Source organism: Balaenoptera musculus, chromosome 1, assembly GCF_009873245.2.
Source record: "Balaenoptera musculus isolate JJ_BM4_2016_0621 chromosome 1, mBalMus1.pri.v3, whole genome shotgun sequence".
NCBI classification, from domain to species: Eukaryota; Metazoa; Chordata; class Mammalia; order Artiodactyla; family Balaenopteridae; genus Balaenoptera; species Balaenoptera musculus.
Genome location: NC_045785.1, coordinates 105,526,012 through 105,553,806, shown reverse-complemented (window position 1 = coordinate 105,553,806; position 27,795 = coordinate 105,526,012). Strand labels below are relative to the sequence as shown.

At 47.3% G+C, this 27,795-nt stretch overlaps 1 protein-coding gene across 4 annotated transcripts; it reads left to right on the top strand.

The window, feature by feature from the left end:
• Positions 1-450: 450 nt before the first annotated feature.
• ZNF697 (zinc finger protein 697) lies at positions 451-26,294 on the top strand. 4 transcript variants are annotated; one of them, XM_036831803.1, is made up of 3 exons: positions 451-561; positions 23,178-23,458; positions 24,874-26,294. In XM_036831803.1, the coding sequence occupies exons 2-3, from the start codon at positions 23,215-23,217 to the stop codon at positions 26,256-26,258; spliced, it is 1,629 nt and encodes a 542-aa protein (XP_036687698.1). In that variant the 5' UTR covers positions 451-561; positions 23,178-23,214; the 3' UTR covers positions 26,259-26,294. The 4 variants fall into 4 exon arrangements, with proteins under 4 accessions (XP_036687698.1, XP_036687675.1, XP_036687691.1 ...); XM_036831780.1 differs by lacking the exon at positions 451-561 and adding an exon at positions 17,364-17,519; XM_036831796.1 differs by lacking the exon at positions 451-561 and adding an exon at positions 17,907-18,244.
• The last annotated feature ends 1,501 nt before the right edge of the window (positions 26,295-27,795 follow it).

Here is a 27,795-nt window from a genome sequence, read left to right as displayed (position 1 = left end):
AAAATCCCAGATGACCTAAAGCGAACCCATCCCCAACTTCCTCATTTCTAAAGAAAAGGCCTCTCCCCCCGCAGTCCCCCCGCACACTGCGACAGCTCAGCGGCAGGACCCCAGTTAGGGACTCCCGCGCAGAGACCCGCGCCCTCCGGGGCCGCTGGCTCGGCGTGCGCCGCGGGGCGGGGCCCAGGGTCGTTTCCACGCGCCGCCCCCTTCCCGGGAGCGCTTAGGGAAGAGGGCAGCGCCTCTCCTCCGGGCCCGGGGTCTTAGTCTGGCCGGAGCTGCCTCCCGGGCGCCCGCTGCTGTGGTGGCAGGAAGTCCCCGGGAACTACAAATCGAGGCATGCTGGGAACATTCCCCTGCTCCTCCCAGGAAATGTCCTTTGTCCAGCCCTACAGGAAGCCCCAGCGAGGAGCCAGCCGGGCGACCAGCCAGTCCGCCAGCCAGCCCGCGGCCGCTGCAGCCGCCGCCGCAGCAGCAGCACGAGAGCAGACGCGCCGCGGCGCGGGGCTCGGGCCGGGGCGCGCGGTGCCCTCGCTCCTTGCCGCGCCCGCCGCCGCGCAGGTAGGAGCGTGGCTGCGGCTGGGCTCCCACGCCTCCTGAGGATGGGGCTGATCGGGACCCGACCCGACCGCTGCGGGGATGGGGTGTGCGCCCGAGAGCGGGTGGCGGAACGGCTGGGCGAACTTGTACCGCTGTCCGCGCCCCGGGGGCGCAGGGGCTCCGGGGCCCCGGGCGCAGGGGGTTGTTCCTGGCGGCCCCCAAGCCCGGACAGAGGTCCCTTCGGGGTCTGTGGCGAGGGGCGGGGAGGAGGAGGCTGAGACGCGAGGGAGGAGGCAGCGCTTGGAGAGGCAGTCAGACCGTCCCGCCGACCACCGAAGGGGGCATCCGAGACCCTCGGAAAAACGAAGCCCAGGGAGGAGCTTGGGAGGCAAGGAGAAGGTGAAGGGCTTTGTGTGCAGCTGCGGACGGGGACCGACTGCGCTCCCCTCGCCTTGTCTCTCCGCGCCCCCAGCCCCACTCGGGGCTTTGGGGGGGTGGGGATGGGAGACTCCGAGGGGGGCCAGCGGGTCATCTTGGGTCCTTGTGAAATGTGTTCTCCCTTTTTCTCTCCGCTCCATTCTATCCTGACTCAGAGCAGCGGCTTGGGCAGCCATCAGACTGGGCAAATGGCACAATAAGGATGAGTGGGTAGATGGGCAGCAGCTCGTCGTCCTAGGGGTGGTCGCCGTTTAGCTCTGATAGGCTTCCCAACGCCGAATGTCCATGTGTGCCGGTGGGGCAAAGCCGGTACCTTCACCCAGGGAGAGCACCGAAGCTGAGGGCTGTGAGTGAAGGCACGGGGTGAAGTGCGCGTTGGGAGGAGAGGGCGAGTAAGAGGTTGAGGGCGGGAGCCAGCGGCAACAGGGGCGCGCTGTGTACCTTATAGCCACGCTTCGAGAATTGGATGACCACTTCCTCTGGGACTTTCCACGATTTTCCTTTTTCCTAACCGCCTCCACCCCCATCCCAAATAATGAATCACCCACCCATTGCTACGTGAGCATTAGACTGGATTCAATCTAGTGATGTTTTATCCTTGCTCTGATAGCTGGCCTATTTGTCTTTTACCTGTTAGGTGACATGAATACTCTGCGTCCCCTATGGCGTTATCCTCCTCCCATGGGACTAAGGGTGTGGTAAAGGCGGTTGGATAATGGCTAGCAAGTTAATATAGTCTTTGAGGAGCTGTGATGGATGAGTGGGCAACTTTGAACACAGTCCAAGTGTCACTCCTGTGTAACTGAACTCCCCCGCCTAAGAAGCCTCTGTTTCTCCTTTCTCCCCTCCACTGTTTATTTTACTGCTGTACTCAAGTGTTTGCCTTCTTCTCTTAACAAGCCAACATAGGGATATTATTTAAAGTGGAATACATTTTAAGAGCCAAATGAACCTTGAAAAATGCCATTTGGGTGGTGAGGCAGGAGTACCCAAGGCTCATGATGATGTGGTAGGCACAGAGCCCTGCATCCTATATAGGGGGATGCAGAACCTTTTCCACTGGCTTCTCTAGAAGAGATGAAGCATCTTGTGTGAGATAAGAACAGAGTGGGGAAAAACCCAGTTGTTGAGGCTGAGGGCATGAGAGTGGCGAAATGAAGAGAAAAGGCTCTGTGAATTCGGAAGATGATTTCTAGTTGGAACATATTGGCTGTGTGTGTGTGTGTGTGTGTGTGTGTGTGTGTGTGGTGGAGGTGGAGGTGGAGGTTGTCGTTGGGGGAAATTTGATGTTAGAAGTTCAGCTGGGCCCCGAAGAGAATATGATGGCACCATAGTGAACAAAGGTCATAAATGGGAAGTCTGGCTACCTTTTACTTTACAGAAAGGAAAACATAGATGGCCTTCAAAAACGACTGGGATTAAGGGAGTGAATGGAAAGAAATCAGACTGAGAAGAACCGGTGATGTAGCTGAATTGGCCTGGGACGGGTGACCTCGGCTGAAGGTTGGATGATTAAGGCTGATGGCGTTGCGTCGCATTTCCTCTCCCTCCCCCCACCCCCAGCCCTTTGGATTTCCTCAGAATCTACATATTTGCCCAATTTCTAATGTCTAGTAAAGGCAAGGAGAAAGGGTAAAAGCTGGTGAAAGGTGATAAATTAGGACAAGAAAGACCTTGCCTGCTCATGTAGAGTGAAAAAAAAAAAAAAAGCTGCAATGTCATTAAGAGGTCTGGAGTGTGAACCTATGTTAATGCCATTTGGGCTTTTCCTTTGATCTAAGTTCTTACTTCTTTTTTCTTTTCCTTCATTTTTTTCCCCTCTCCTAACAGGTTTCTTAGTACATACTACGTAGTGTTAATGTAATCAGGAAGGTAACTTCTAAGTTTAGCATTCGAAACCCTTAACAATTCAGTGTTTACTTAACCTCTATTCTCCGCTGGACCTGGGCCACCTCATATTACCTACCCGTTCTTGCAGCAAATAGCTCCCCAGACATTCTTCCACCTGTGTGTCTCCATAAAGTTGAACTCCATGCCTGCACTGCCCTGATGATTTTCTCCAAATCCTAGCCCAGCTGATGCACAAGTTTTGTAGAAGTCTTCCTAGACCTCTCAGTTAGGATTAATCTCATCTCCATGGTACTTTGCATCCTTTGGACGACACCCATCTCTGGTCTTCCTTGTGATAGTTAGATTATTTCTTTCTCCCCTTCAAAATGTAAATGCCTTGAGGGCAATGGCTGTCTCTACCCTGTCCTTTGTACCTGTCTGTGCACAAAGGATGTTATTTGAAAAACATGAGTAAATGAAGGAATGAGTAAAAGAATTAAAAGAATGTATATATCTTAATTGATGTCTTTCTTTTTCTGTAAAAAAGAGGATGAAGCCTTTCCCGTAGACCTGTAAGAATTCATCGCAATTGTGGCTCTAAAGCATCTTAGAGTTTTTCCTTTTGCTCCTGCATTAGGAGACCCTAAATGGATCTATCACAGTGTCTAGTACAAAGACACTCATTAAAAGTTTGTTGAAAAGGTTCTTTGCCAGCCTAAATTTTCAAACTCTATAGGCAGGGTATGGAATGGATTAATCCCAAGGGGATAACCGATGACTTTTGTCACGTTCCTGGACTGAAGAAGGTAATGGTTTCTTCTCAGTTGTGAAGGTTCAATGCACTTTCTAGAAAGTAGCACTACAAGGGTCATCTGCTACTTGCAACTAAGCCACTGACTCCCATTATGTCGATTTGACTTTATAGCCCAAGCAGTCTACTAGGATTAAAAATGTGGCATATAGAAGTACAAGACAGATCACACTTTCATCAAACATTCCTTAAAGACATTGCAGTTTTGTAGTTGCTCATTTATCTCTAACTGGAAAGTTTTTTATGCTTCTTTTGTACATGATGACAAGAGTTACTATTATTGAACATCTATGTATCAGCTGTTGAACTAGGGAATTTCTATGCATTGCCTTAATCTGATGATTTACATATTGTTATCCCTATTCTAAAAAGGAAGAAACTGGGGCTCAGAGAGGAGTTAAGAATCTTGCTTGGAGTCCCAGATTCTGGAGATAGACTGGAATTTAGGTCTGTCGACTCTCGAGCCTGTTCAGAGCGCTGTGTCTTTGTTCTCCCTGGGAGAAAACTGCTGGATCTATTCCTTCTTCCTCTGAAGTCCTTCACTTTCCAAATTTCCTTCCAGGAATATTGTTGGGCTTCTAAATGCATCCTAATGGATCTCATGTGAGAGGCCCTGGTTTTTCATAAATTCATTGTTTCTGTGCCCTCATAATCCCATGGCCATCATTTGGAAAGACCAGGTTTAGAATCCATAATAAGACCTTTGGGCACAGAACTGTTTACCTGGAATTCTTTTCCCTTTTCTCCCAGCCTATCTGAATTCTTTCTGTTCTCCCCCCAGGCCAAGTCTCACCCCTTCCTTAGACTTTCTTGACCACTCCAGGCCACATTTAGCCTCTCCTCTAACCTTTTGCATTGTCTGAAATACCTGAGGCTCAATGTCTTCTTGATGACTGTAAACTTGAATGAGCCTCCACCGTGTGCTGGAATATTTGCATATTCTCTACACATGGCAGGGACTTTATGTCCAGAACACAACCTGGCATATGGTGGGCTTTCAGGCACTGTGAGTTGATGATGAATTGGTAATGACTCAAAATGCAAAAATGTAGGCATGAAACATTACTTGCATGTTGCCAGTTTGTAGGAGAGGGATCAGAGGATCATTTTCTTAGTTAATTTTCATCCTTTTCGCATGACTGCCCAAAAATGTAAGCACCCTCTGGAAATATGTGAGAGCAGGTCTGTGTATTGCTGAGTTGTAGGAACTTGATCAGTGCTAAATGATGGTGTTTTATTGATGTTGGGTAGCATGGGTGGGGCTATTGCTTCAGTACCTTCCCCATTGCTGTCATGCACACCTTCTACCACATCTCCTAGGAAAGACTTCTTTGCTGCACATCAGAGAAAACTGGAGGGGTTTCCCTGCTTCTGCAGATATGAAAAAAAAAAAAGGCTGGGATGAGGAAGGAAGATAGTCCCTTCTGTTTTTACCTCTGAGAAGAGTAGCATGATTTGTATGGGGTATGGAATTGGGTTTTATTGCATCATATATTAATGCGGCTGCTAAAAAGATCAGCAGCCTCTCCTTTTTGGGTGAAGAGACTTTTACTTGTCACAAGATTGAACCCATTTCCTGAGGCTAAGGCCTCTCTTTCCCTGACCTCAAGGCCCCACAGTGCTTTGGAAGCCTCGGTATAAACATAGTGTGCAGGGGTTGTTATAAGCACATTAGTCATTTTAAATGATAGGACAGTTCTTGGGGGTCCCTGCACTTGTTCAGCAAGTCATGCATGGTGCATCCAGAGGCTAGCAACGGTGTTCCAGCCAGTGTGAGGAGGGCCACCTGCAACTCTCTAGTTTCCCCTTCCTGCAGAGGGTCAAGTCTGGGTCATCTGCTCACAGCTCTAATTTGCTAAAATGTGTGTAGTTAAGGGGGAAAGGGCCTACATTCATTCAGAGAGGCATTTTACATATATTTTCTTCTGAGAACTTTGTCAAGATCTTACCCAAACTTACAAAACAGGAACCATTCTTTCTGGGTTTTATTAACAAGAAACGTATCGCTTTGGTCTCAGTGTCCTGCATATTCAGGAGGTTAGCGCATCTTTGATGCTTGATCATGCGTAGATGGGGCACTCTGGGAAGAACACCTTTCCAGTTATTGACCTGGAAAGTCAACAGTTTTTCCCCACACCTGGGAACCTTGGTGAATTTCAACGGATCACTTTTAAAAAAAGTAATCCCTCTAGCAGGTATTGACAGTGATTTCTGGTAACAGTAGGTGGTTTTGAAAGCCATGGGTTTTAAAAATTATGTCATTAGAATGTAATCTCCACAAGGCAGAACTCAGCATAATGGGTAGCACATGGTAAGTGTTCAAGAAAATTTGTTGAGTGAATGAATACGTTATATTTTAAAACATTTCACCTTGATTCTTTCCTAATATGATGGCACTGCCAATTTTTTATAATGAGCTGTGACAAAGGGTGTATGCTTATATGTGATATAAGCTGGGGAAAGGATCTTTTATATGCACATATATAATTTTTTTAAAAATAGACTTTATGTTTTAGAGCAGTTTTAGGCTCCCAGCAGTATTGAGGAGAAAGTACAGAGAGTTCCCATATGCTCCCTGCCCGCAGCCCGCCCCGTGCATAGCCTCCCCACTTCAACATCCCACACCAGAGTGGTATGTTTGTTAAAATCGACAAACCTCTACTGACACATCATTGTTACCCCAAGTCCATAGTTTACTTTAGCATTTACTGTTGGTGTTGTACATTCTTTAAATTTGGACAAATGTATAATGACATGTGTCCACCACTGTAGCATCATACAGAATAGTTTCACTGCCCTAAATATCCTCTGTGCCCCACCTAGTCATCCATCCCTCCCTTCTAACCCCTGGCAACCACTGGTCTTGTTTGTCTCCATAGTTTCACCTTTTCTTTGATGTCATATAGTTGGGATCATACAATATGTAGCCTTTTCAGATTGGCTTCTTTGACTTAGTAATATGCATTCAAGGTTCCTCTGTGTCTTTGCATGACTTGACAGCTCATTTCTTTTCGGCTCTGAATAATATTGTTTGTATGTACCACCGTTTATCCACTTACCTACTGAAGGACATCTCGGTTGCTTCTCAGTTTTGGCAATTATGAATAAAGCTCCTGTAGACTTCCATGTGCACGTTTTTATGTGGAGACCTAAGCGTTCAACTCATTTGCGTAAATAGCCAGGCATACAATTACTGGATTTTATGGCATGAGTATGCTTAGTTTTGTAAGAAACTGCTAAACTGTCTTTCAAAGTGATTGTACCATTTTGCTTTCTTATCAGCAGTGAACGAGAGTTCCTGTTCTTCTACATCCTCACCAGCATTTGGTGTTTTCAGTGTTTTGGATGTTTTGCTATTCTAATATGTGTGTAGTGGTATCTCATTGTTTTAATTGGCAGTTCCCTAATGACATGTGATGTCAAGCATCTTTTCATATTCTTATGTGTCATCTCTACATCTTTGGTGAGGTGCAGGTTTAGATCTTTTGCCCATCTTAAAATCAGGTTGTTCATTTTCTTGTTGTTGAGTTTTAAGAGTTCTTTGTATATTTTGGATAACATTCCTTTATCAGATACCTATTTTGAAAATATTTTCTCCCAGCCTGTGGCTTATCTTCTCGTTCTCTTGATATATTTTTATATATATGAACTTGTCATATCTTTTTTCTTTTTGGGAAGTGTGAGTGTACCAGATCTATTTTAATATAAAACCGGTTTACCCCAGAAATGAGGAACCAAAGTGTGAAATAAACTTGAAGAAATGCTCCCCTACTTTTTAAAAACTAAGGTAAATGTCAGTTAAATTTAACCAGACTGTGGCCACAGCCTGAACTAGCTTGGGGGCAGTTACTATAGGAACTCTTTATTTCTGCTTCCCGGCTCCCTCATAGGTACTTGTGTTTGTTGATTGAATTAGTGGCTTGGTAAATAATTCTGGTCACCTACTTCCTGTGTGGCATGTACCCTTTTAAAAAACTTTTTTAAGAGCCTGCGTTTGTCTCATAGCTTAATTATGGACCCTTAGGAAAAGGGCTGATGATTATAAGTGAGAAGAGAAATCAAGACATACGTGCCCTTCCTGTCAGAGCAAGAAAACAAAACAGAACACAAAGCCCTTGAAAACTGCTAGAGAATAAACTTTGGTCTGAGTAGACACTCTAATGATAAACACAAATTTCTTCTGTATTCGATTGTGCTCCCTGCTGCCCTCTCCTCCCAAGCAACTTCTCATTTAGTCTCCTAACTACTCTGTAAAGGTTGGATGTTGGTCTTTTTTCATCCACACTCGACTTCTGCTGGTCTAGTCCTGTCTTTCCTCCAGGGGTGGGAGAGAAGTGGTTGTCCTGTCCAACCAGGAGAGCCCAGGAACATTTCCCACCATGAATGCAAACACGGCTCTGGGCCACCTCTGTTCTTTGCTGAGTTGAGTGGTAAAGGCTTGGAGAGGAGGCAGGGCACACACAGGACTACTTGATGCCAGCAAGGGGTGCTGGCATTTGGCCGTGGGGCGCAGGATTCTTTTTCGAGAACCTTCTAACTGTTGAAGCTAATCACCACTTTCTATCACGTCTACCTATTTAGCAGGATAACTAGGCATGCTTGGCTTCTGGTGCTGACAGGTTATTGGATCCAGTTAGGAGAGCTAGGTTGTTTCCAGGGCTCTGCTTTACCGGGTGTGATCTTAGCCAGATCACTAGATTGCCTGATTTTGTTAGTTCTTCATTTTGAGGCTGAAGGAGAGAAATAATTATCCCTGACTTTATCCATTTAAAGGACTCTGACAATTAGTTTGGGATCAGCAGATATAAACTAGTATATATAGGAGGGATAAACAGCAAGGTCCTACTGTATAGCACAGGGGACTATATTCAATATCTTGTAATAAACCATAATGGAAAAGCCTATGAAAAAGAATGTATATATACATGTATAACTGAGTCACTGTTCTGTACAGCAGAGATGAACACAACTATACATCAATAAAATAAATTTAAAAAAATACAGAGTATTTGAGGGCTCATTTTGTGGGGAATCATGAACGTGCATAAACCAATATGTTCCCACCAGGACTTATAATTGGGAGGTGGTAGGGAGGGAGAGAGAGTAAACAATAAGGTACAAATTATTATAACTATGATTATATTTTAAAAACTGACATTAGGCAGAATGAGATAAAGAAAAGTACCTTAAGGAATCGTACAAAGTGAAATAATAATAATTCTTTCTGAGCACTTAACACTAATCCAATAAAATACAGTTGTTTTCCGTGTTTTATAGATGAAAAAGCCCAGGCTCAAAGAGGTTGAGTAACATACAGAGCTAGAGACTGGATTCACACGCATGGTCTGGCTCCAGAATCTGAGCTTTTAACCACTAAGAGTATTGCTTCCCTCCAGGAAAGGAGAGACTGCATCAAACCGTTGTTTGAGAACGAACAGCATGGCAAGGGAAGAGAAACATAGGGTGCCTTCTGGAAGGCTTACAGCATCCCTTTTTGTCTGAGGTTAGCTGGCAGAAGTCAGGGAGAAGTTAGAGAGCTTTGGGCTACATTGTTGAGGGCTTAGAGTTTGTGCTTCTGCGGACTCACTGGCAGAGTCACTTAGAGGTTTCGGACACACTGGCAGAGTCAGTTAGAGGTTTCTGAGCAGGAGGAGAAATGGAGTGGCAACTATGTTTTAAGATGGATCCAGCAATGATATGTAGGTCCCTGTAACTGGTAAGAGTGTTTACTTCAGTGATAATGGAAAATAGAGGAGAGAAATAAAAGGAAGGACTTGGCAGCTGATTTGATTGAAAGGGGAGAGGGGAGGGGTCAAAGTTGACTCCAGGGTTTTCAACCTGATGAGTAAGAACGGAGAGGCATTAACAGAAATGGGCACTGTCAGGAGGAGTTGGTTTGTAATGAAGATTTGGGAGGAAAACTAATGCTTTTCAATATGACTAGGGTCAGATGCTTTACAAATGGAAATTCACTTAGTGTTTTCAACAACCTTTCAAGGTAACTTGTTTTTCCCATTGTATAGATGAGGGAACTAAGTCTCAAATTGGTGAATAACTGTACTAGGAGCATACAGTGTATCAGTGACAAACTTCTGTTCAAAACCAGGTCTGTTGATGCCTTAACATGTGCTTTTCCCCATTTGGGGCTGCCTCCTGTCCTGTGTCCCATGTGACATACAGGGCAGCACTTCAGGATAGAAGGGGCATTAAAGCTCCTTAGTGGCGTCGCTTGGTGCATCATTAGAAATGTGGACCTGGAGTACAGGTCAGGGGTTCGGTGTGGGGTGGGGAGTTTCACTTTCGTGGGGTCTGTAGACAGAGCAGTTATTTATTGAAAACTAGGGGAAGGGGCAAAACGATTAAGGGGAGTGGGAGAAGAAAATGTAAACAAAAAGCTGCAAGGTTGACCTGTTTTAGTAGATAAGAAGAGGGGCAGGGCAGTAAGGTAAGTAGAGAGAGACTAGGACAGTGCAATATCTTGGATACTAAGGAAGGAGAGAATTTCAAGGACAGCATCTGAACAGGATTTCTGTAGTCATTTGTGGAGTCTCGATTATATATGCCCAGCACTTTACAGTGTTGATGATGAGATCAAAGAAGAGACTGACCACTGGATTGGAAGATGGAAAGTTATAGCTGATATTGATGTGAGCCGGACTAAATGTTAGCAATGACTATGATCTACTGAGATGGCTCACACCCTGGAAGCCCATGGTTCACCAGGAAACTGATGTCTGTGGCGATGAGGTTAGAATTTATCAGGGCTCATTGACACCAGCCCTCCTTTTCCCAATAGCCTGTAAGACGTGTTGGCCAAAAAATGGCACTGCAGAAGGAGATGTAATATTGCTTGATAATTGGCTTTAGGCATTTAAAAAGTCTCTGCAGAAGAAAAAGTCTCTCCTTTCAATGAGAGAGTTTCATAGTTTGAATTTTTAAAAACGTCTTTAAAAATGATAGTCAGTACTGGACTTCCCTGGTGGTGCAGTGGTTAAGAATCCACCTGCCATTGCAGGGGACACGGGTTCGAGCCCTGGTCCGGGAAGATCCCACATGCCGCGGAGCAACTAAGTCCGTGCGCCACAACTACTGAGCCTGCTCTCTAGAGCCCGTGAGCCACAACTACTGAGCCGACGAGCCACAACTACTGAAGCCCGTGCGCCTAGAGCCCGTGCTCCGCAACAAGGGAAGCCACCGCAATGAGAAGCCCGCGCACCGCAATGAAGAGTAGCCCCCGCTCACCGCAACTACAGAAAGCCCGTGCACAAGAACGAAGACCCAACGCAGCCAAAAATAAATAAATAAATAAATATTTTTTAAAAAAAATGACCGTCAGTACTAATTGTTCAGGTTGATATGCCATAGGCTTTCTTTTCTCTCCAACTGTCTCTTTTATGATGACTTCTTTTTTTTTTTTTTGGTGATGACTTCTTTTTCAAATGCTGTACCAAGGACATGGAATTATTAAATGTTTACCATAACACTCCATTAAGTCAATACTAATTCAAAACGACTGCTTTTTTCTGGCCAATGAGATGTCTGTTTTGTCTAAGAAATACGGTAGATAATTCAAAACCTGTTAATTCAGAGGTCATTTCTGAGGTTCACATGAAGGTAAGTTTGAAGAATATCTTTTATGTTTTTCAGTGGAAAAATATTTAAAATCAAAATAGGGGGGAAAAGCAAGAGTCCAGAAGAGAACAGGAAAAATAGGAAGAAAGAAGTCAGCATCAATGAAATGCTATCAGCAAAGCCAGAGCACTAAAACCCATGAATACGACAGAGCTCGTTGGGAGAGTCTGGTGCAGGGGAGATTGTGCTTAAAAGGAATCAGGTAACCTGAATGGTAGTCCCAATTCTGCCACCAATTCACTACCTTTGTGAGTTCAAACAAGGCACTTATCTTCTCTGGTCCTCATTTTCCTTATCTGTAAAATGAGGGATCCTTTAAAGAAATTTTCAACAAAAAAATTGTGAGATTCTCCCATCATCTGTGGATGGAATCTCTTCATTTAGCTTATGATTGGCTTGCTCCTGTCACCTGGCCCACTTCTGCACCACCTCCCACCCAGAGAAGGCAAAGCTATTCAAACAAGCAAAAAGATATGATAGAAAAGAGGGTGAATCTGAGAAACTGTATTTGTCGTCATGGGCCATGTTGGGTGAGTATGGGTTGGGTGATACCCTTCCTTAATTGTCCTTTGGTGTGACCCAGGCTCCTTGTACTGGGGAGTTTGTTTTACTCCCAGAATCCCCTTCTTCATCTGGGTATTTCCATGTTATTCTGTATTTGCAGGCAGGATGACTTTGCTAACACTCTGAAGATTTGTTACGAATGAGTTGGTGACTTTGGCCAGATTTTAATTCATTTTGTTTTCAGAAGAGAAGGATTAACTAACAAAGTGTTTCGTGTCCTGGGTAGGTTATGGCTTGATTAATGTGCTTTGACTCATTGCCCAAATAAGCAACTGATGGGAACCATAAAACCGGGGTCAAACTCGTATAAATTAGCTCCATCCTAGAGAGGCAGTGTGTTAGAGGCTTGAAGAGCAGTTTACCATCCTCTCAGTGCACCTGCCATATAACAAGGAAGTGAAAAGCTGACGAACTACTGATGGCCAGGAGCCCAAGTCTCCAGCCTGAATCTTTCAGCCAAGCCCCATAGGCTATGTTGGGCTGTGTAGAAAGGGGATTGGAACAAAAATTGAGATGCCAGTGTCTCCTGTCTGTCCTCAACTGGTGCATTCGTGGGTAATTCACTTAACCTTTCTGGGTCTCTGTTGCCTGACTCGTCTGTAACATAGGGTACTAGACTAAATCAGCAAACTGGATCAGGCAGGTTGCGTTTGCCAGGTGCCTCCTTCTGCCCCATACCCTTTGAAACTTACTGATGTTTTTGTCTGTGCTACTGCCTGATTTGAGGTTTACTGTCACTATCTTCTTCACCGGCCCACCAAAAGTTCTTGTGGCATACAGTGGTGAAATTGCTCTTATCCCCCTTCCCCAAAACTGCTCTGGATGATTTCGGAAATGATAGGAATGTATCATGAATCCTCTGTAGTACTGGTTTATAGCAGGGCTTTTGTTTTGTTTTTGTGCCATCGATCCTTTCAGAGTCCAAGGGAAAGCTATGGGCCTTCTTATCAGAAGAGAGGTTCTGCAGACACATTCACATAAGTTATCGGGGAGTTCATGGACTCTGAAGGCCCTCAGGCTAAGAACCCAGGCCTAAGGAAAATACCATTATTCTGTTTACAAGCTTCTATAGGACTGCTGCTCTCTCCAGGAAATGCCAGGAACTAGAGGTAAAAGGATGTAAGGAACCCAAACAGCTGAGCCTGACGACTGACTTAGGAACTATGGTGTTCAAGGTGTGAGTGGGTCCTGGCCACTCCAACCTCCTTCTTGAGACAGTCGCCTCACTGCCTGGATGAAAGCTGTGTCCTGTCACTGCTTCCGTGCACCATAGACTTACCATGTCTCCTTGGCTAAAACGGAAACTATCTGCAAGCTTTTGGTTTCCAATATAAAGTGGGAGCATGATATCTTCTAGCTGTTCTCTTTGTAATGTGGTAGGAGTACATTTGGATGGCATCCTTAGTGTTTCACTGAGAAGGACACTAATTTAAAAGTTCTCAGTTTGGGCTAATAAAGTAATTCTGTTCCTGCTAGGGTTCATCTCATGGAGATCACTTTTTTCATAAATCACCAGTGTATTAGCTTCCTTTTCATCTACACACATTTTTTTATCCCCTTAGAAGATCATCCTGGAGATGATGAATTATCAATGTACTTAATCTGTTGGACCCTTGCCTCATTTTGTCAGCTTGACTTTCCTGGGGATAAAGCATTCCTCTCGCAGAGATGTCATGACCGGTGCCCCCAGCCAGGTTTATTTCCTCTCCCTCTTTTTTTTTTTTTTTTGGCTACACCATATGACTTGTGGGATTTTAGTTCCCCGACCAGGCATTGAACCCAGGCCCTTGGCAGTGAGATCAGGGAGTCAGAAGCACTAGAGTCTGCCAGGGAATTCCCTCCTCTCCCTGTTGCTGAACAAATGGTGGAAATAAACAAGCACTGGCTGTGGCAGCATCCTTCTTTGAGTTCTTGGGAAATATGCAAGTAGATGAAAGTGGAAACAGTTTTCTGATTCTATTTTGTATATTACAGCTGTTCCTCTATCTCATGAAAAGAAAAAAAGAGACTCAAAAGCATGAAACTTAGATTTCTTTCATCTCTTTTCCCCACTGCCTCTCCCCTCAATACCCGAGAGCTCCGTTCAATATTAGGCATTGTAATCACTCCTGACTTGGCATACTTTGTAAAAAGCAGACTAATCGTTTTGTGGAAGTCACTGACATTTTATTATGGTGTGCTCAGAATGTAAATGAATATAATCAACCTTAAATTTCAGAAAAAAAGAAGATTTGTTATGTTTTCTATTTTTAAACTTTATTAGTAAGTTTTGTAGCAAATAGAAAAGTAAAATCACATATACCACCATCCAGCTTCAACAGTGATCAATGTATGGCCATCTTGTTTCATCTGCATCCCTGCTACTCCCCTCTGTCCTGGAATTACAGACATATCATTTCAAATGAAGCAAATTCCAGACATAGCATTTCACCTGTAAATATTTTCCTGTGTATTTCTTAAAAACACAAGAGTAATTCCTCAATATCAAATATCTAATCCTCATTCACAAGTCCACAATTGTCTTATAATTTGTTGTTGCAGTTTATTTCAATTGGGATTCAAATAAGGTCTATCACTGAGGTTGGTTGATACATCTCAAGTGTTTTGACTTGTACGTTTCTCTCCTTTTTTTTCTTGCCATTTTTGTTATCATTTTTAAAAAACTAATTAATTTTTGGCTGCATTGGATCTTTGTTGCTGCACACGGACTTCCTCTAGTTGTAGTGAGCAGGGGCTACTCTTTGTGGCAGTGAGCGGGCTTCTCACTGTGGTGGCTTCTCTTGTTGCAGAGCACGGGCTCTAGGCGTGCAGGCTTCAGTAGTTGTGGCACACGGGCTCACTAGTTGTGGCTCGCGGGCTCTAGAGCGCAGGCTCAGTAGTTGTGGTGCATGGGCTTAGTTGCTCCGTGGCATGTGGAATCTTCCCGGACCAGGGTTCAAACCCGTGTCCCCTGCATTGGCAGGCAGATTCTTAACCACTGTGCCACCATGGAAGTCCGATTTTTGTTATCATTTTTGAAGAAACCGGGTTGTGTCACATATTTTCCTATGATCTTGGTTTTGCTGATACTGTTATTTTTAAGGAAATAAGAGTAACAAGTATATAATTTTAAAAAATGTGTACTTAAGTGTATGTAAATGTTTTACTTTATGCTGAAAACAGTCTAGCTATGGAGTTTAAAATTTAATCAGGCAGGAACAATGAAGCATCAGGTGATGTCTCCATTTTTATTCTCTCTTTATCTTTGTTGGAAGACACCTTGGAGGATTATATGCAGAGGAGTCACTTACCCACTGCTGAAATGAGCTGGGCTGGAACATGCCAGCCATTCTTTATCAACGATGCCAAACAGCTATTTTAGGCAGAGAATTGGAAGAGCCATTTTTCCTGTTGAATTTGCAGTGGGAAATTGGGGTGATTGAATGTATGCCTCAAACCCTTTGGTCCCAACATTCCTCTCTCCCTATTCACTGTGATGAACATTGCTTTGAGGGCTGTTCATTCCAGTGGAAATATGATCACAGAATCATCTGGGTTGGAAAAGACTTCCTGAGGTCACCTGACCCCATCTGGTAAACTTAACGAGGGATTCCAACATCAACTCTCCCAGAACAAAGCTGTTTGTTAACAACTCCCATATCCCCCATGGACCCCCTTTGCATTCTGTTTTCTCTTTTGTCCTTCAGTGAAATAGATTATTAAATTGCTCTTTCTGCTGTGGGGTTTGTATGCCTGTACACACACATGTCTGTAGATCTTTAATTAATTGATTCTTCCCCACTGTCTTTTACAGCACATATACCCTGAGACGCCATTCCACTCTCTGTATATAGTAATGGTTTTTATGAAAAATAAGATGTTTTCATGAGTAAATTTTGACATAGATTGGGATTATTGCAGACTGTGTTTTTTAGCTACAGTGTGTGTGTGATGGTTAATTTTATGCATCAACTTGGCTGGGACGGTAGGTACACAGATATTTGGTCAAACATTATTCTGGGTGTTTCTGTGACAGAGTGTTTGGATGACATTAACATTTAAATTGGTAAACTTTGAGGAAAGCAGGTTGACCTCCATAATGTGGGTGGGCCTCATCCAGTCAGGTGAAGCCCTGAATAGAACAAAAAGACTGATTCCCCTGAGCAAGGAGGAGTTCTCCAGCAAACAGCCTGCAGACTGGAACTGCAGCACCAGTTCTCCTGGGTCTCCAGTCTGCTGGCCCACCTTGTGGATTTTTGAGCTTGCCAGCCTCCATAACCACATGAGCCAATTCTTCATAATAACTCTCTTTCTGTATACACATCCTATTGCTTCTCTTTCTCCAGAGAACCCTGACAAATAGCGTGGGGAAAAAAAGACAAGTATATGCCCCAATTTATTTGGCTGTCTGTTTTTGAAGTGATGTTTTATATTAAAGAGATGGAAAGATCACTGGAGAAGCCATCAGAAAATTGAGATTCTGGCCATAACTTTTCTAGCAAACTGCCTTTCAGTCTCTGATCTGGTCACTTTCCCTCTCTGAACCTCAATTTCTTGTCTGTGGAAGGAGTTTCAGCAAACGGATTCCCCAGTATATGATTCCATGAAATACAAACATTGAACATTTGAGCCAACTACCGAGGAGTTATCTGAAGACAGTTTTTCTGAGGACTGCCCAGGTGCTAGATAAAAAAAGACGCTGAGGCTGTACACAGGTAGTGCTGGTAGACGATGCCAAGCAGAGCAGAGAAAAAAATCTTGAACAGAAGTATTCCCTGTGCATCAGGTAGAATATTCTATTTTAGTTAAATGTAAAATCTGGGACAAGTAAATGCCTGCATGAAAACCTTTAGCTTCTGTGCCTTCTCATCTGAGGGCAGATGGTCTAACTTTGAAGGAGCTTAGAATCTGTCTCTGCATTGCAATAATTCTTATTTAGTGCAGGAGTTGTGGGGTGGTGGCAGAGGCTTGGCAGCTGTGACAAGCTGAGGCCCTCCAGCCAAACTGAGGGGTCCTGGCCCAACCATTAGACAGGAAATGCCTGACCCCAAGGACATATGTGCTATTCTTGACCATAAAGATTGGAAAGAATCTCAGACTAGCTCTGGCCAGTGGGGTTGTAAATGGATTTCTCTGTTGCCTTGGTTTTGAGCCTGTGTCTTTTTTCAAATTGGGCTTCCCTCTCCAGGTAAAAAAGCAGTAACCACAAGGAGGAAACCATATTATTTTAACTTCTCCTGTCTGGAGAGTGGTCAATACTTAGCTGCAGTAATCTTTTAGCTCTGTCTGAAATTACCGTGCACCTCATGCAGCAGTCTGCCACTTGGGAGGTTGGCATTTGGGGTTGGACAGTCTGGGTGTGTGACTGGGAAGTCAGCTGGCCCTTGGGATGCAGACACATTCACCCCGTTCACTGGAGCCATCCCCTGCCAGTATGGCGAGGTGGAGTTCTTAGCCCTTTTCATTCTTTCTGACCACAGGCTCACCCATGAGGAGGCAGGACTCTGATGCCTGTATCCCCTGAGAGGCTGGTTGACTGTTTACCCAGTTGGTGCCTGAAGACTGACAAATGATTAACCCCCCGGAATCCCCCGTTAGACCCCAGTTATGGTCATGAGTTCAGCCTTTAGAGCCGCAGACTTAAATTGTTTTTCCAGCATTCTACGCTGCCTGCCGGGCGCCCCTGCCGGACTCTGCAATGGAAACCCTCCCTGGGGAGACCGTGGTGCGCAGGGGGCGTGGGAAGTGAAGGGAGGAAGCACTGAGGGCTTCGGGGGAGGCGGGATCTGAGCCGCGCCGAGGTAGGGAAGGGACCCGCCAGCGCAGAGGGGACCGGAAAGGAGCTGCAGCCTGGAGGAGGCCGAGTGGGAGCCGCTTCTGGCCGGCCGCCTGGCCGCTTCCTTTCCCTGACATGACAGCCCCGCCGGCCTGGCTCCCGGCCACCTGGCAGTGGCTGTGGCACATGACTGCCTGTCCCTCCTGGGAGGGGGCGGGGAGACGTCTGCTCTCCGGCGGTGGCCATCCCGCCTGCCCAGGGGCCGCAGGTGGGCCCGCTCCTCTCCGGGGGGTACGCCCTGGCCAGCTGTCCCCTTCCCGGGGAGTGGGAATGCCATGGCAAGGAGTCAAGAGACGCTGGGGAGAGACCTGACAATACCTAGGAGCTGTGTCACCTGGAGCTCAACTGGCTGAGCCTGTTCTCTTCACGTGGAAAACCAGGGTGGATGACCGTCGGTGCTCACCCGACGGAATGACTGGAGTCAAATGAGAGGGATCCGCTCCAGTGCAGGGTCAGCTGCATTGGGCATCCCAACGGGAGACGACTGGCAGCAGGGGGCTGTGAGCGCCGCACTCCACCGCTCCCATTCCCGCCAGCAGGGGGCGTGACACGGGGGGGGGGTCCTGCGCACGATGCCCCAGAGAAGGACGGCCAGTGGCTCATCTACCAGGAAGGTGGGGGAGAGGTGTGTGCTTGTGGGCTTCAACGCCTTGGCAGGAAGCGACGTTGAATCCTTAAAGTGGTGGCGCTTTTGCTGTTGGAAAGGAATGGGTTTTGCGTTTCTATCGGTCCAGAGGGCGCTGTTGGCAGAAGGTGCCAAGAAGCTCAGGCAGGTTAAGTTCCGATTCTGGCTCCGCGGCTGGCTCCACCTCCCCTTCCCCCACCTCATTCCCTCCCTCCCCGCTCCTTCCTTCCAACATACTTTATCACATTTACTTCCACTCTGTAGCAATATCTTCAGACTGATCGGATTCGTCTTTCGCAGGGGGTTGAGCTTGTCTAGAAGGCGCTTGAGCCTAGTGACTTTATAGAGTTAGAAACATTACTCTTTTCTGAGTTGGGGGGGGCGGGTAGGGGGAAAGGAACATGAAAATATTGCAGGTTCTAAAAACTAGAATTTGAGTAGTCTCGGCAAAGTTGACTGATCCTACCCTGACGTGGTCTGCGCCCTAGAGAAGGGTTTGGCGGTGGTGGTCTTGGGTGTTTGGGAACTTAACAGCTTGCTGTGGGAGTCAGGTAAACGAGCTGGAGTTGAACATGTCTAACGAAACTGACAGTGGTGCCTCCCTGGATTCATGCTCCTGCTTGTGGCATGACCAGGAGAAGAGGACTCGGGCACATTCATACCCAACCTCCTCATTGAACAGAAGCCCAGAGGGGCAAGTACTTACTGTAAGTCACATAGCACAGTGTCTTTGGTGGCCAAAACCAGGGCTCTCCTCATTACTGCTAGTTCAGTGATTAGAACCAGATGCAGAATGGATCTTCTTTGCCTGACTACTCCCACTCTTACCTCTGTTTGGTTTTCCCCCCCTTTAAACTTGTACCCCTTCTTACTGGGGGGAGAAGAGCTCCCTTATAGATGGTTTAAGTCAGGATTTGTTGGACCACGCATACTTTAGACGAATAATTCCTTTATGCAGGATGCGTTAACAGCATCTCCAAACCCACATGGAACTGAACCTTTTTCCCTCTCCCCAGCTCCCCTAAGCAGCCAACCCCTCCCTGGTTCTTGTCTCCACGTGGTGGGCTATTCATTAATAGAGCCTTTAGTGGCCAAGCCAGAGGAAGTTTTTTGTTCGTACTTGCCAAACACCATTCTCGGTGAATATAGCTGTGAAAAGGTGACCCCCAATTTGAGAAGTGTGGGTGTGTGTGTGTGTTCTTGAATCAAGTCATTGCCATAAGTTTCATATTATGACTACCATTTATTGTGTCTCTACAGTGTGCCACCTGCTTTTACATTAACCTTATATGGTAGGTGGCAGCATGCTTGTTTTTATGGATGTAGAATCTGAGGTTCAGCAAGGTGGAGTCACTTGCACAAGGTGAAGTAGCTGACAAAGAACAGGATTTGAACCCAGGTCAGTTTAGCCACAAAGCTATCACAATGTCCTGCCACCTACTCATTAGCCAACCCTGGCCTTGCCTCAGAAAACATGTTGCTAGTTCTTATTTTGAGAATGAATGGAACAAAATGTGCCTAGATAGCTAGTGACTGACAGTTCAGTTATACTGGTGTGTAGATAACATTTCTGAAAATTAAGTCTTCTAGGTTGAGCTAAGCACAACTCCTGTCCTTGTCTTCCTTTTTGCTGCTTTTGAATAATTGTAGGTTCTCCTATAATGTATTTTATCACGTTGAAAACAAAGTTGGCATCTTTTGCTGATAATAATACATCTTTATTGTAGAAAATACTGATGTTCACAAAAAGGAAAAGTTATCCCAAACAACACACCAGCTTCTGGTTAAGAATGTGGGTACTGGAGCTGGACATCAGGGGCTTTGTCCCTGCTGTGCCACTTATGATTTGTATGACCTTGAGCTAATCGCTTAAGTGCCTAGTTCCTCGTCTCTGAAGTTGAAAATCATACTCTGCTTCACTGGGTTGTTGTTAAGATTAAATGATGCAAAGCCCCTAGAAGTGACCAAGAGATATTTAACATTTTGATAAATAATCTTCTGGTTTTCCTCTCTGAACCTGTGTAGACATGTGTAACTATATGTTAGTGTGCATATACTAATAAACAAATGAGATTATTTTTAAACCAGCTAGTTTTCATCTAATAATATATTGTGACTACCTTTCCATACTTCTAAATAGCCTTCTCTGTTACTTGATAGCTGCCTAGAATCCTATGATGTGATGGTGTGAATGGAGCTGAATCCATATTGTGGGGCATGCATAGTTCCACTTTTGCACTAACATAATGCATTCTAAAACAGATTTGAGTAGATGTTGTACCATGAATGTATCTCTCTAGGCAACAGGAGCTTCCTGCTCTTTCCAGAACATACCTAATCCTCCCTCCCCTGGTGTGAATAAGGATCTGGACATGCTCCCTTTGGGAGCTCAGAGCCTCCTTAATCCTGAGTGGGGCAGCATTGTGAACTTCATAAGACAGCCCTAAATGGGGAACTCACTCAGATTCTGCCTCTCCCTGCTCTCCCCACTTAAATCTAAAAAAAAAAAAAAAAAAAAAAAAAAAAGTTTATTTATTTAATATCTCTGGTATGAACTATCTCTTGGTTCCCAAGAAATCACAAATCAGAAAGTCTGCTTGTTCCATTTTTGCTGTGTCTGGGGTGATCTCTAAGAAGGCGCTCTGTCCTTCGTAAAAGGGTTTGGGGTAAAACCTTAAGCTTTCCTGCTTCCCAGGGTAGACCGTTAAATCCTACCCTTTATGGTGGAGGGCTGCAGTTACTTCTGTACCATTCTGGGTACCATACCCTGCCATTTTAGTTTTATGAATTTCTGGTGACACACTTATTTGATTTCCTTTACTTTATTGATAAAATTCTTCTTGCTCATCTTAGATTGGCAGAAACCATTGACTAAGTCCCCTTTAAGTCCCTCTCCCACCTCTCCACTGCTTTCAGCCACTAGCAAACCAACAGGTCACATGTTTGAAAACCTTCTACCGCCTGTCTTCGGGGTGTATTATATCTATGCTGACTCAAGGGCTGTACTTGTCTATAGAGTCTGAGCTCCAGGAGGCAAGAGGGTGATGGGTAGAAGTGACTTGGGGTCAATAGTCCCTTGCGGGATAGACCTCTTAAAAGGTTTATGGCTTTAAAGGGATTTTCTCCTACAGCCTAATCCTGAGTGTTTGGGACCTGGCATTTTAAACAGTTATACATTCTAAAGGGACCAGCTGTGTTCCAGGACACTGCTGACTGACCATCCTCAGTCCAGCCATTTTCCTGTGATGTTTAAGAAGCAGGCTTGATGTTTCCCTCTAATCTAGGGAGCATATCATCAGCTCTGAGAAAGGATATAATGTGCTATTTAGGGCCGTGAGTCTGCCAAAATTACGGAGGGGCTGGTGTGTCTTTGAGGTGGGCTGGAATGGCATCAGGACTTAGAAAGAGGAATACTGTGTGAATTCCACATTTGGACTACTCAGAGTATCGAGTCCATGCCACAGTATTTTCCAAAGTGCTTCTTAATGTTTCCTTCTGACACCCTCCGTGTGTGAAAGGTTATGTAGCATTATCCTCCTTGCACTGATGAGGACACTGAAACAATGGGAGGTTAACTGACTCGCCTTGGGCTGCAGAGTAAGGCTGACTCCACCGGAAAGGCTGCTGCTGGTAACGCCTGCTTTCCACGCCGAAAAGTCACAGAGCCGGGGCTGCCTCTGGGAAGCCCTGTCAACAGAGGCAGGTAGGAAAAGCCACATGCTCAGCCATATTCTTGGGACTGCCAAGGCAGAGAGAGAGCTGTACACTTCAACGTCAGTCCAAGATCCTTGACCTGTAAACTGTTTTGCTGCCTTGAGCTGAGCTGTAAGAGTGATAGATGGCAGATGTCAATTATTTTTGGCTCAACTGCCCAGTCTTGGCAGGGCGCCCTATACTTTTGAAACGTAAACCTGCCATCTACAAAAGGTTTAGGAATCTGATGTCATCGTCTCCCTACAACTCACACGTTGGCCTGTTCTGTGGAGGGGTTACCAGTTGTGCCAGGGGACGTTCCTGTTAAGGGCTCTCTACAATTAAAGGATATAATAAGGCAAAATATTTCATCAGGCTATAGAGATGGCTTCTAATACAGAGGGTCCCTGCATCTCTTCCACCACCCCCAACAGACCTACTAAAGCTTGAACTACTTGGCTCACTGCTCACAGGAAAGCAGCATATCCTCACTGTGGAGCCAGGATGCTGCTGTTGGTGACACAGTCTTAGATAAGAAGTTAATATACCGATGCTTTTGTTAGTCTTGTGTCTTCAATGTACTTTTCCTCTGGTTCCTTAGAGGCCCCCTCATAAGTAGCTAAAATCCTCACAAAATTGCTGTGGGTTTGAGGAGGGCAAGCTGCACCCCCGCCCCCCAGCTTTACTGAGGTATAATTGACCTCAGTAAATAAAATATTGTATACAAATAAAAATTGTATCTATTTAGAGGAGGGCAAGCTTTAACTAGAGTAAGGAACTCATGGAACTTTGAAGCAGCACAATTGGTTTAATTCCCACTTTACTGCTTACAAGTTAGCCTTAGGCTAGTGGGGTCTTCTTTTTGAGGTTTAAATTTTCTCATCTGTAAAGTGGGAATACCACTGTTACCCCACTGTTAAGGCTATAGAGCCATGTTAATAGAATAATCCACTTCATATATGGAAGCAGATGGAATTGTAGTCCAGTGAGAGTTGACATGTGGCCTCATGAGTTGCCACTGTCCCTCTGCTACCCAGACCAGCCTTCTTTTCGCTCAGTTCTATTTACCTTAAAGCGTGAGATGGAGCAGAGATCTGCCATCTGGGGCTTGGAACTCTGTACATTTTATTGGACTGTGCCATTGATTTTCATGGAAATCAAAGCCAGACCTGGTAGGGGGATGAGGCCAGACTCACGTGACCTTTATCTGTGTGTTTTGTCTGGAGCAGGGATCCCTGGTCACCTCCCTTGTCCTGTTCTTCCTGGATGGAACGAGAAGATAAACGGGGCGTGTGTGAAGCCCAGGACTCAGAAGACAAGGGGATGGGCTCTGATTTTGAGAACTCTGAAGACAGGGAAGGGGACCCAGAAGACAGAGGAATGGGCTCTAACCCACATGACGCAGACAAGAGAGAATGCCACCTGGAGCAGGAGATGGGCTCCAACCCACAGGATGAAGCTCTAAGAGGGGACTCAGAGGAGAGGGAACTAGTGTCTAACATCTGCACAGGTGAGGAGAAAACGGCAATTTCGGTGGAAGTTGCCCCATTCACATTCATTTCTAGCTCCTCCAGAGTGATAACCAGGGGCAGCATTCTTAGGAGGCAGCTCTCTAGAGGACACCATTAAGCAGATTCTGTACGATCTTAAGCCTGAGGAACATCCTTTTCATCAGTCTGGTCTGAGGTGGGCTGTACTGGTAAACATGGGTGAAGAGGGTAACTCACAGGCGTGCACTTGACAGCATACAAAATACTGCCATAAAATCACACGTGTAACAGTACAAGAGGGAACACAGGTAACATTGGGACCTACGTCCTGGGGTTGCTGGAGAGTTAGATGAGTTGCTTAGCACAGATCCAGATGTTTACAGTTAACAGTCATCATCCCCACTTGCAGATAAATAAACACAGTGGTAAGGGACCTGCCCAGGTCCATGTGGCTAATACCCAAAGTGCCCAAGGCCTCTCCTAAATCCCTTGCTATTCCTGATCTGGAAAGAGTAAACGCTGGGCCTCCATCCGCTTCCTTGGTTCCATCTTTGGGCTTTTGTTGCTTTATCCTGCTCTGTGCACGCCTTGGGGACAGAAATGAGCTGAAATACCTTATGATCAGGGCCGTGAGGTTACATTCCTTCCCCAGGACACCTCCCAGACCCGCTGCTGCCCTCCGTTGCAGTGCACAGAGCACGTGGTCTTTCACATCCCAGTAACTTTCTCGGTTGTCCTCTGCTTGGGGATAAGCAGCCAGAGGCAGACAGATGTGTGTTCTGGATCAGCCTCTAAGTTGGACTCACCAGCTCTAGGCCCTGCACTCACCTCCCCTTTTTCCCAACTCTCCACCCCCCTTACATAGTAAAGCCCTTAGGTTGGGGTGTGTTTGGTTTGTTGTTTCATCTTAAGCGGTTGCAGACTGACCAATCATATTTAAAAACTCAGTTCGGCGCCTAGTTAGGTCGGGTGGTCTTTTCTTGTGGTTGGCTGGAGTGGCCTTGTCTTTTGAGGCTAGGGCCTTGAAAGGCATTGGTGGCTCTTGGAGTGGGCAGATGTCTTCCGAGATCCCAGAGAGTCCCACTTGGCCCAAACTTGACCATTTCAAGCTGACTGTCAGGCCTTCAGGTGGCCCTGGGGAACAGAGCCTCAGGTCCAGTGGGTGGGGCCTGGGCCAGGAGACAGCTGCCTGAAGAACTGGAAAGCCAGGGGGGCAGGTGAGCTCGCTCTCCTTTAGGCCTTCCCCAGGAGTCACCAGGCGGGAAGGAGGCTGGAATTGGGGGTGGAGGAGACAGGGACCTTGGAGAGAGAGGTTGAGAGTCCCTGGGGGAGGGGATTACCCCGTGGCCCACCCTCTTACTGAGACAGGCTTCCTCTGGGTTTACCTCTTGAGCGCCCAGTATAGTCTCCCCCATTGCCGCCTTTTCTGTTGCAGGGGGGCTGCTGAGCGAGGAAGAAGGGGTTGCTCTCCGTGAGGAAGAGGATGACCAAGCTGGAGTAGCTGAGATGGCGATGTTCGCAGGGCTGTCGGAGTCCGTCGGCATTTCCCGGAGCCCCCAGGAAGAGGAGGAAGAGGAGCAGCCGCCTCCTGCCGTGCTTCCCTGGAGGCGGCACCTCTCCCTGGGGAGTCGACACCGGGGTGACAAGCCCGCCCACCGCCGATTCCGCCGGCTCCACCACCCCATGGCCATGGACCTCGGGGAGCTCGACAGCCTGATGGCCAGCATCATGGACGCGCCCACCATCTGCCCCGACTGCGGGGAGAGCTTCAGCCCGGGCGCCGCCTTCCTGCAGCACCAGCGCATTCACCGCCTGGCGGAGGCCGCCGCGGCCGCCAGCCTGGAGCCCTTCGGCTTCGCAGGCGAGTGCGGCGGGGTGGTGGGGATGATGGGCGTGGGCGTGGGCGTGGCCGGGGGCTTCGGGGCGGGGCCCGCGCTGGCCCGGCCCCCGCGCGAGAAGCCCTTCCGCTGCGGGGAGTGCGGCAAGGGCTTCAGCCGCAACACCTACCTGACCAACCACCTGCGGCTGCACACGGGCGAGCGGCCCAACCTGTGCGCCGACTGCGGCAAGAGCTTCAGCTGGCGCGCCGACCTGCTCAAGCACCGGCGCCTGCACACGGGCGAGAAACCCTACCCGTGCCCCGAGTGCGGCGAGGCCTTCAGCCTCAGCTCGCACCTGCTGAGCCACCGGCGGGCGCACGCGGCGGCCAGCGGTGCGGGGCCGGCGGCGCTGCGGCCCTTCGCCTGCGGGGAGTGCGGCAAGGGCTTCGTGCGCCGTTCGCACCTGGCCAACCACCAGCGCATCCACACGGGCGAGAAGCCGCACGGCTGTGGCGAGTGCGGCAAGCGCTTCAGCTGGCGCTCGGACCTGGTGAAGCACCAGCGCGTGCACACGGGCGAGAAGCCCTACATGTGCTCCGAGTGCGGAGAAACTTTCAGCGTCAGCTCTCACCTCTTCACGCACAAGCGCACGCACTCGGGTGAGCGGCCGTACGTGTGCCGCGAGTGCGGCAAGGGCTTCGGGCGCAACTCGCACCTGGTGAACCACCTGCGCGTGCACACGGGCGAGAAGCCCTTCCGCTGCGGCCAGTGCGAGAAGCGCTTCAGCGACTTCTCCACGCTCACGCAGCACCAGCGCACGCACACGGGCGAGAAGCCCTACACGTGCATTGAGTGCGGCAAGAGCTTCATCCAGAGCTCGCACCTGATCCGCCACCGCCGCATCCACACGGGCAACAAGCCGCACAAGTGCGCCGGCTGTGGCAAGGGCTTCCGCTACAAGACGCACCTCGCGCAGCACCAGAAGCTGCACCTGTGCTAGGGCTGCGCCCGACGGAGGCTGCGCACTGGGGGGCGGGGCGGGGGGGCTAGATGTCCTGGGGACAGACCCTGTAGAAAGAAATGGGGAAGGGGGGGGCAATCGGAGAATGACTGGGGAGCCTTGAGGTGTTCGGGGTCCTGAAGGGGAGGGTTGAGTAAGACTTGTTCTTTCGGGGATGCTGTATTTTGCCTGCCTCCTCCCTAACGAAGAAATGTTTGGGAGATGTGTTTGAGCGTGGCGACGTCACCACATGCACGCTGCGGAGGATGAAGAGCGTGGAGGAGCGGGCACTTTGAGGACCTTGAGGAAGGGGAGTTAGGGGGGTGGGGGAGGGTACAGGATGACAGGCAGTAGAGTAGCTTGGGCAGTGATGGCCCGTGGGAAGCGGGGAGAGCGTGTGGTTGGAGTGAGGGTTACGGGGTAAAGTGAAAGGCGGGTGTCAGTAATTCTGTCCTGGTTTCAGCAGGTATTAAGCCACTGTTTACCCTGTTCCCACACATCAGCTATAGTCCCACGACAAGTAGAGGAACTTTGTCCGTCCTACAGGAGTGGATGTTTTGTGTGCTCTTCCCTTCCTTCCTCTGAGCCACAGCTAGCTGCTATTTTGAGGTGTCCAGGGGAAACTGGGCAGAAAAGCTACACACCCTCGTCTCCAGGGTGGAATCTCTGAGGTTTAGAAATTCATTCACAGCTGGTTTTCAGATCTGGGAAATCGTGGTCCTGCTCCTGGTTCTTTGCTACTTCCTTTAAAATAGTCTAGCTTCATGCTGGGTCAAGGTAGTCTGTGCGGATGACCAGACCCCTGCCGCCGGTGTCAGGTGTGTTCCAGGCCCAGTACTTCTTTCAGGTCTCATCTGTGATCTTTTAAGTGCTGGGAAATGGAACAATCGCAGCTATGTGTGACTTTTCCTTTCCCAGGTCAGCTTGATGCTTGTTTCAAGTGAAACTCAGGCCATCAACAGTTGCCCCAGCGACCTGCTACAAAAGTCAATTTGCTCAGAGTTTTCCTGAGAAATCCAGGAAAGCAAATGTTCCCATGTTGGGGCGCCAGGCTCCTTCGTCTCATTTGCCTTCATTTTGTATCTGTGTACCCCTCCCCCTCTGCAGTAATGGGGGAGACATTCGAACCCACACCTCCACCCATATTGATACGGGCTCTGGTCTGAGTAGAAATTTCTCTTTCCTGCACAGGGCGGCAGAGTAGAAAGCTCAAGACTTTACACAAGGAGGGCACAAGCAGGGAGAGGTGTAAATGCAAAATTGCCAAATAGCACAAGCAATGAATGTCCTCTGGTTGTTATATAAATGCCAAAATAGCACTTTTGTATTTGTAAAGTGCTTTCTGCTTTTTAATGCTTGTTAGTTGTTTCTCACTTCTTTGTGAGGTAGAACAGTATTATGACCCCTGTCTTAGGGAAGGCCTGGGGACAGGAGTGTGACAGTTAGTTCTGAAGAGAGGCTGATGACAGCGTGGATAGGTGTGGTCTGCCCTTTTGTGCTCTCCAGCTCAGCTGCTAGGAAGACTTACCTGTCGTGA

Bases quoted from the DNA above. Each gene is read 5' to 3' on its own strand.
- ZNF697 (XM_036831803.1), top strand. From the start codon at position 23,215: ATGGAACGAGAAGATAAACGGGGCGTGTGTGAAGCCCAGGACTCAGAA. The intron at 23,459-24,873 runs GTGAGGAGAAAA...TTTCTGTTGCAG, and splicing joins AGTGTCTAACATCTGCACAG to GGGGGCTGCTGAGCGAGGAA.